General features: G+C 39.6%; 1 protein-coding gene across 4 annotated transcripts in view; it reads right to left on the bottom strand.

Annotated features, from left to right (window-relative positions):
* Positions 1 to 9912, bottom strand: part of LOC103151010 (proprotein convertase subtilisin/kexin type 4-like) — a 215007-nt gene that overhangs the window by 26850 nt on the left and 178245 nt on the right. For all 4 annotated transcript variants that reach the window (XM_016680995.1, XM_016681040.1, XM_016680937.1 and 1 more), the window contains one exon: positions 9312 to 9497. In XM_016680995.1, the coding sequence (XP_016536481.1) occupies positions 9312 to 9497 (186 nt within the window). The remainder of the gene's footprint in view (positions 1 to 9311; positions 9498 to 9912) is intronic.

The raw sequence follows: 9912 nt of genomic DNA on the forward strand, positions 1-9912 counted from the left end.
ATATTTGTTGAAATAATCATTATATTGTGACAGAACCAGGGGGAGGGTCTTATTAAGTTCATGACCTCCCGCTTGCTCTTTGATAAGCTACAGCTATGCTAACTAGCTATACTAAGGCTGGTTAGCACAGACACAGAAGACAGCAGATGAATGATTTTCCTGCAACAGTAAGTTATTTTTCTCCGCCATTAGCACATTGAGCAGTGGACACTATGGTGATTGACAGCGCTAAGACCCTCCTCCTGGATCTGATTGGTTGATTTTGACCAGGATCCGTGCATTTCTGCAGACTGCAATAGTAGAACTAAAAGGAGATGGATGAGCTCAATGTTTTCACAGATCTGTCTCATACAGATCTGTGTATGAGACAGATCTGTATGACACAGATCTGTCTCATAACATTTTAATGTTAACATATTAAAATATGTTAACCCTAACATATTTTTGTTAGGGTTACAAAGTGCAGCTTTAAGGACGAAGAGGACAAAGCAGGTTTTGGTAAAAGTCAAGGTTTGAATCAAAGAGGAAGTTCTGATTAGTCCAGTAAGCAAAACTGATCATTTAAAGTTAAATAGCAGTTCCTCCCAAGATCATACTTTATATATAGCTGTCTGATACAATATGGTTATACATTACTGAACCATAATGGCAATATTCTATGCAAACTCTTTGTGATCATTTTACCTGAAAACAGTGACAGTCAGCCTTTACCTTTGACAATAAAACTGCATTTCAGGGAAGTGAGTATAGTGATTTTTGTGTCTTCCTTTTGGACATTTATCGCCTTTCAAAGTAATCAATATATCTTCAACTTTATTGTACTTTGTTTGGGATTTTACAAAGACGTGATTTTCACATTAAAAAAAAATCTAACTACTACCCACAATAGGAAATGATTATGTGTTTTCTCTCCATTTTATTGTTTCAAACAATAAAGCAAAACATTCATAACATGTAGCTGGACACTACTATGTGTGCCTCTACATTAACGACATACTAACCATTAAAGGTGCTGATAAATTATTCATACCTGTAACTTATCATGCGGCAGCATTTTTTAATTTGATGTCCATTATCAATTTTGTATTCTGCATTTAACACAACAGTTTACATCTGACTCAACAAGGAGTTTAATTGTCTAAAAGACAAAATTTGCGTAACTAATTCACTAAACAAATAGCGTTTGGGATGATATTTTGAAATTAGGACTCTCTTAACTTTACAGCTATTAAGGTCTTCCTTAGATTAAATACAGTATTACATTTGATTGTAATTTTTCTAAGGAGAATCAAACAGAGAGAGAAAAGACTGTTTTAGGTTTTGTTGTATTTAAAATGAATATCCCAAACCCTCTAGAAAGAATTAAACAGTAATGACATAAAAAAAAAACATTCTGAGTGAGTTGACCCATCTCCTGGATCATTTTTATATCCACATTAACATTTACAATCTATTCTTGAATTAAAATTGTCCCTGTGAAAGGACAAAGGAGCACTGTGAGGCTAGTCAGAACAAATCCCTTTTGATAAATGGGTACAGACTGTGGCTAAATATTTCAAAGTAAAACAGATACAGATGTAGACATATTCAAAGAAAAAAAAAATCAATAATCTGGATAGATATGGGATCCTATTCCTGTTCAACTCCTGCTTTACTTTAGGAAGGTCCTTTGCTCCATCATGAATCCAAACGAAAGTCATTTAAGCAAGAAGGTATGAACCACAGCAACAAAAGCCCCTTGACCTGCCTTTACTAATTCACAATCACAAAACTTTATTAATCCCAGAGGGAAATTACGGTGCGATAACGACCAGCTTATGCAGAGGATGATGTTTCAATGGCAGCTCCCTCAGCATGCCGTGAGCCTTTAAAGCTGCCCTGAGTCACAAATAAAAAACGAATGAAGTACCTGGGAGGTTATAACCTTCCTGCAGCTCCCAAAATGTACTTAGTCACAATTAATATTAATATCAAATGTGTCAAAGATATCTTTTCTGCCACTGAGTGAATACGGTGGATCTCTGTAAAGTCTAGATTTGTGTCTTGATGAATATTAAGGACCCACACACAACTAAAATGATTTAACCCTCAATTAAAATTAAGTTAATCAAAACACAAACTAGCAGCAATTGACAAAACGCAAATAAAGCCAGAAACGCTTACATAGTTCAACATACATGGTTGTTTCTACAAATGAAACACAAATTGATGATTTTACTGACTAATAGAGTGTCAGTAAAACTCAAACTGGAAGCAATCGTTTCTCCAGAGACTCTGGACGCAGCAAAGCGTAGAATAAGGAGCTGGTTTTAACCCGGCTAAGCTTCATGCAGCATTCCTGAGGAATCTTAGATCCTTCATGGGTAAATGTTAAGTATTTACTCACGCAGACCTGATTGGTTGCATCGTGAGACAAACACTGATTTGCAAATGTATTATGTAAGAATATTCAGGGGGTACAAACATTTTGAGACTTTGAAAGTCAGTGATGAGTTCTAATAACTTGGTCCTCAGTTTTTTTAATTTTTTAAATCTGGTTATTGAAACTAATTAGATTTTTTTTGTTGCTAAACCTAATTGGCAGGTGGGGTTAAATCATTTTATGTGCACTCGTACAGTAGGTGGCAGAAGATTTCAGAAAAATCATTTTCTGTAACGTCTCAATGCACTTCACAAGACTAACTGACCTAAAATTTTACAAAGTAGGGGATGCACAATATATCGACATAACATAACGGCATACATCTGATAAGTAAAACTGATATTGATGAGCAAAGTTTAATTCTATCGTGTTACCATAAAAATAACATAAAATGGGAAAAATTTCAAGTAGTGGCAACAACAGCAATCAGATAACAAATATGGCTCTTATTTTTAAAGCACTGCATCTTTAATACACAGAAAAGTATCAACAATTCAGTCCAGTTACACAGATGTAAGGTAAATTACACTCAGGACATTTTGATCCTGGTTATAAAATAAAGTGAAGTTGAGTTTATTCTGATTGTGGGAAAAAAAATCTAAATCGAGCCGTGCAGCATGTAGAGGACAGTTGATTTCATTGACTCCTTAAGTTTACAACACCTTATACAGCACATGCATGGGGTGACAGTGGAGAGGATGAACAACTGCAGTCACCAGAGAAAAATGATGGATGTTTTTATTTAAAGTTTTGTGTTAATATTTTGATCATATGCTTTTTCTCTTCGTTTTACTTTTGATATTTGTGAAAATGTTGGAAAACATAGAAAATATATTCACAAAACTCATGAGATATAATGATTACAATAGGGTTGAAACCATTTCCTTTTACTCCAACTAATATCTCCTTAAAGAAAAATGAAATGATTACCATGACACCGGATATTGACAAATTAATTTTTCTCAGAAGAAAAAGAAAAGTCCCCAAGCAGTGATTTGGTACATTCATCTTGCTACAAAGACTAAATATTGATCATTTTTGCTAATAAGTATGCTGTATGATAAAACAAGCCGCTCCTTATCCATCACTTCCAGGTGTGGAAGACGATGGCTAATAATGTTTTCCCACAGGCTGTGTGCATCAGCTGAAAAGCATAATTAATACATTATCTGCAGGTTATTCTTTTATCACTTGCTCACTGTGCATGTTTGGTTTGTGCAATCTGCTGGGCAGACAAGCGGGGAGCGACTCCCTAAGAAGCCGACGGTAAATATACGAACAGTCAGTCAGTGCCAGCCAGCCAGTCAGCGAGAGAGTGTGTCTGTTTGTATGTTTGCGTGTGCGTCCACATCGCCTCAGGCTAAATATTGCCATTATATTCCAACAGCACCACTAGTCGACTAAGTCTCCAAGTCCCCCGGGATCTGGAGACTCAAAGACTACTGCCACCCTCCTCCTGACAGACTGACACACACACACACACATACACACACACACACACACACACACGCACGCACGCGCACGCACACAATGGAATACACTCCCTGTGGGCACGTTAGCATAAAGCCTGGTGGGAAGAAAGAGAGACTTGTGGATGTGTGTTTATAATTTTGGTGTGTTTTTCTGTGTTTGTGTGTCTAGGAGAGCGGTTTCTGTGAAAGTGGAGCACAGTAATGACACCCCTCCATCTTCTTCTCTGAAAACCTATTGTGTTACACGGCAGAGGGAAAGAAATATGCTGCCAGTCATAGTTACTAATTAGAGTAGGCGCTAAAGCATTACGCAGAAAGGGTCGCTCCACCCGAATTACACACGGACAGATTTTTCCCCTCGACTTCTGGAGGCTTTTCATAACACAGTTTTTGTTATATTCTGCCAGTTTGTGGCTGCAGGACATAAATTCCCATTAATAAATATTTCTGATGTCACAAAAAAAGGGGGTGAAAATTGCCATGTGGTATGAGTTTATACACTATGTGAGGAAACTGAAGTAAACCATACAGAACAGCTGAGATTTTGTTTTTTTAAGTGAAATAAGCATTTAGGAAGTGGAAGAAGTTGCTCTGGTCAGAAGAGACTAAAATTAAACTTTTGGACCAACTTAAAGACACAATGACTTTGTTCCATATTCAAATCCATATCTGACTTTTCCACAGCAGTCTGAACGGCCCAGTTTGGATCTGTGCCACTACCATGTGTGGAGCTAAACTGGTTATATAGCGGATATTTTTTGAAGCACCGGTAGTCTGCACGGTCATGTTGCATTTTATCCAACTTCTACAGATGTAAACAGCTAAAAATCCTAATTTAGCATCAAGACCTTCTGTGTAAACGTAGCCTTTTTGAGTTAGCTTCTGTTAATGATGTTAGCTCTTTCCAGTGGTGTTAGATTCCGTCAGATACTGCTAATAGTAATGTTAGTTACTGATAATGATGTTAGTTAATGCTAATAGTTTTAGCTACTGCTAACATTGTAAACTAAGTTTCCAACAATGTAAGTTACTGCAAATGGTTTTAGTTACTGCTAAAGGTTTTAGCTACTGCTAATGCCATTAGCTCCTGTTAATGGTGTTAGCTACTATGTTTGGTGTTCATTCCTTCTAATGTGTATTGCTAATCGTGCTAGCTACTGCTAATGTTGCTAACTGGAGCTAATATAGTGAACAGTAGATTAGAAGCTGGCCTCACCTGTTTGTTCCAACAAATATCTCACGCACATGAAAACTTTGAGGCAGTTTGCCTCAATCCAGGCGTTTTATTTACTGTAGTCCACTTTAAAACCCCTGAGCTGTGATGAGGACACTGGTGTCCTGAGTGAAACCACTGACTGACATGGAAGTGCTTAGAGGGTGACAATAAAAACTGGTTAACCTACCCGAGTCATTGGCCCGGCAAACATCGCGCAGGTGGAAAAAATGGCTACCTCCACAGACAAAAAAAAACAAAAAAACAATAGAGACAAAAATTTTGAAGTAATTATGAGATTTTAGGTATCGAAAACAACAACGTTTAGGTTAACAGGAAAATGCCAACGTGTTTAGGCCGACATGTTCAACTAGTCGCGGATCCCTCTAGAAATCACCTGGGAAGAAAGCTTAATCATCCACCCTGTCTGTGATCAGCAGTGAAAGCCCTGAGCAGAGTCGAGGCGCTGCAGATGGCGGCAGAGGCGGCACAGGGGAGAGCAGACAGCATAAGAAGAGACACAGAGAGGATTTTCAGCCTCGCGGTCCTGTGTCCTTCACAGAGCTGGAAGGTCATGAGCCTCGAGCCATAACATTCGCTTTCTTTCACTTCAGTCTCTCTCTCTCTCTCTCCTTTTTCATTCCAACACAACCACTGTGCTCTTTAACAATTGCCACCATTTGGTGAATCAATATAGACATTTTCCAGACCCCCTTCCTGTCTTTTAGCCCCCACCCAGTAACCCACTCCTACCACGCCTACTCTATGCCGCCCTTGAGTTTCAAAATTTTAATCTAACTGACAGTCAAGTTAAAGTCTCATTCCTGGCCACATGTTTTATGGTTTACCCTTCACTCTCTACATCTACTATTATATTACCTTTGCCATCTCTTTATGTCCGTCTTTATGGCCATTGCCTTCCAACTCAATTCCACTAGATTCCCATCTCCCTCCTCTGCTCCGCTGGGGATTTCTCCCACTGAGCTCGATTTCTCCCGGAGAATTTAAACCAGGCCAGTCAGCAACAGAAAATTCAGCAACATAGTCTATTTTATGCACCGTTTTAGAATTTTAGTCTGCCTTTTGTTTTAGCAATGACAGCGGAGGAAGTGAATGAAGCTGTTCAGTCTATGTTGGTCACACTTCCAAATATTGACTTAACACTAGGCACTTCGTTTAGCTCGGACTTCTCTCGTGGAGGATGGTTGTTTACAGCACAAGCATTTTGAGATTAGCTTCACAGCGTTGAACTGCTGCATTACAAATGTAACGGACAAACGTCAGCGATAGGCTAAAGTCTACGTCTCCAGTAAGAAATCGCTTTTCAATGGCCATGAGTGCAAACCATCTGTATGAAACAAATAGTAGAACAAGGGTCTGGTTTTTACCAGGATGGTGTCCTTGTAGATTTAATTGGCATTTCTGTTCATCTAACTCTTTTGCAGTGGTAGAAAATTTATTTTATGTGTTTTTCCAGGCGCATATTGCCATTTTTTTTAGTACAGTCAAGTAACTTTAAAATCTTCAGTTGTTATAAAAAATGCTATATATATTCAAAATGACTTATAAGAAAACTGACTTTGACACCTTGAAATCGGGCCTCTGTCACTTTAAGAAGCTCCTGCTCTGTCTGAAACTCTGCCTTCAGGAAGTCATCACAACATGGCTCCTCTATTAACCCTTTAATGTCTTTACCAGTGTTGCACTGAGAAGTAGCTCCTGTAATGAGCTCAGCAGCTGTTCAGTTTCACTAAGTGTTTGCTAATTGCTGCTGGCTAGTCTTAAGGAGTGGAGTTAGGGAGTTACAGTAGAGAGCTGCTCTGTGAGGCGGAAGCTCAGAAAGTGAAGCTCCAAGGAGGAGCTGCGCCACGAAGGCGGAGCTAGGTCCACCCAGGTTTTAGTACAGCTGAATGGTTGCCATGGGAGATTAAAGGATTTCTCAAACATGCATGAAACAAACAAAGCAACACTCCAGGTATGTTTTTGATGAGAGAACGACATTATAACAAGATGTAAGACTTAAAAACATCAATTTGACATAATACTGCCTCTTTAATGAAAACCAGTGTAACTTTAACATTACTAAGTGTGCAGTTTAGGGAAAATTGTATAATTTCTCATTCGTTTCAGACTCTGATCAGGTCTGAGTCGGTTGTGCATACATGATGGTGTGTCCAGAGTCCTGCCGCCCATCAGATGTGACTGTTAATTCATTTTGTGAGCGTCTCATTCCCCCCCCCCTCCACCAGTCCCCCATAATGTCGACACCTCCTTCCCATCCCTGCGACGCGCCAGGCGCTGGTAATTGGTCACAGAGGGGACAGTAAATCTACAGGAGGACGGAGGCGAGATACAGCGACAGACAGGAAGAGACGGAGGGAAAGAGCCTGCACGCTTGTTTGCAGGGAGAGGTAGGTAGTGGAGGACAGAAGGTGGGTGTCTTTCATCTTCACAGCTTTTTATTTAGCAACCTCCAACTGTTTACAAGCGCTGACGCCTATTTGCACACACACAAAACTTGCGTTACATTTCTACACGGTAAACCCCCAACGCCACCACCAACATATATATACAGTAAATGACCTCAGCGCTGCCGTCTGAGAGAGCGAATTGTAATCAGACAGCACTGTGTCTGTCAAACGAGCCCAAGGTTACTTAACCTTCCAGTCCTAATTTCCCTTTCCATTTTAGCTCCTTCCTCCATATCAAACATCAGCACATCTATGAGAGCCAAAGAAGAAGAAGAAAAAAAAAAGAAGAGGAAGAAGAAGAGAAGAGCGCGGGAAGGAAAATGAAGATTGCCATGCTTGGCTGAAGCTCGGAGATGAAAGTAGAGGATGATTCACTTTGCTATTGCAAAATGAACTGAAGCAAGCTGAGCCGAGCTATTTTTAAACTTCTGTACGCCGCAACAACCGGGAGAGGACGGCGTGAAGCGTCGGAATTCATTTCTGTATCACGAGAGACGATATTCCAGGAAGACGCCAGACACATCATGCCGGTCTCGACAAACTTTGGCTTATTTTAAAGGGATCTGTATAATTAACCACCACAGAGACAGGAAGCAGAAAACAATACGCAGGATGTCTTTATGTCTTTTCCAATCTTCTCGATCAGACTGGATGGAGAGCATCCTGTCCTGACACAGCAATTTTCAAGCATTTCTAAGGACTCTCAATTGGAATTTAAGTCAAAACTTTGACTGGATCACTTTAGAATGAAGACGCTCTAATCTAATACTAGCAGGTATTTGGCAGATGGATGCATTTTTTGTTCTGCTACCTCAGACTCAAGTATTTTGCATCCTCTAACATCCAGTATTCAGCTCCACCCATCTTCCCACCAACTCTAACCAGCATCCCCCTCCATGCTATAGAAAAACATTCCCCCAGCATGATGCTGCCTGTTGCCACAATTCTGTCAAACTGGAATGTGATGTTTAGGGTTCTCTGCAGGGTTAGTGTAGATGAGCTTTACTTCATGTTATGTCGTTCCCTCATCAAAAACACACCTTAAGTTTTGCCATGATTCTTTCATGCATGTTGGAGAAATCCTTTAACCTCTCATTGCAAGGTTGATGCAATGAACCTTGCATTCAGCTGTGCAAAACCTTTTCAATTATTTCTCATTCATTAAAAAGGTTTCTGGATTCGTCTTAATTTGGTGGCGAATAGAACCAGAAATGTTCAGAAGCTTTAACTCTGAAGCAGGTTTCTGTGAAGGAATCAGTCGACCCAAAAATCCTTCTGTGTGTGTTTGATTGATAATAATTTACATATTATTTTTCTACAAACGGCCGACCTATTTGTATGTTTCAATAAAATCTTATCCTGTTAGTTTAGTATTGAGAAGACACGACTAAAAGCTGTCCCAAAAAATGTGTTTTTCTGTATTTATTAAAAAAACTTTTTCTCTGGTTTGCACGTTTTTTGGCCCTTATAGAAAAACCACCTGGTCTATCATGTAAGATCCAAATAAAATGTACTGGAGTTTGTTGTGATGTCACACAATGTGAAAAAAAGGTGCAATTTTGGTAAATAATGAAAATGGCAGCACTAGGGTTGAGAGCAAACAGCAGTAATATTGTGGTTTTTAACCTTCGTTTACCATCTGACATCAGCTGAGTGACATTAAAAACCAACTAGAAACGATGTGGTAAATGTATGAATCAGTAGAGCTGAGAGGGGGAAAGGCTTTCTCTGACCTTCAGGGTCCACAGGCCTCGCGGCTCCTCCCCCCAGCAGTGCAGCGTCATCAGGGTCCAGTTCTTCAGGCCAGCAGCCGAGGCATCGTTGGGCCGGGTGTCCAGCAGCAGAGACACCGTGCCGCCCGGAGACTCCAGACTTATGGAGAGGTCGCCGCGACACGGCGCCGAAATACTCACTCTCACCTAGAAGGAGAAGGAAGGAACAAGTGGAGAATAGAGACATTATTTAGAAAAGATACACGTAGCTGTAGGATGTCAGAAATAAAGCTTAGGAGATTTTCTTCAAGCCTTATATTTGAAAAGTTTCCCAGCAAAGGCCAACTACGTCTAAACGTTATGTTCATTTTTATTTACTACATCTGTGTTTTGCATCAGTAAATATTTGAAGTTTACAGTGAGCTCTTGCTAATTTGCGACTCAGTATTCATGGATTCACCCATTTTTCAATTTTTCTGTACAACATATCTTCAAATTCACATTTTAATTTTTTTTACAGAACATATCCGAAATATAAAAAAAAACAATGCAGGTCTGGAAACTGAAATACTTTTGAACACTACTTGACACACTATTGGATGGCATTTGCACAACGGCCAAT

This window comes from Poecilia formosa, unplaced genomic scaffold (assembly GCF_000485575.1).
Source record: "Poecilia formosa unplaced genomic scaffold, Poecilia_formosa-5.1.2 Scaffold0, whole genome shotgun sequence".
Classification (NCBI taxonomy): Eukaryota; Metazoa; Chordata; class Actinopteri; order Cyprinodontiformes; family Poeciliidae; genus Poecilia; species Poecilia formosa.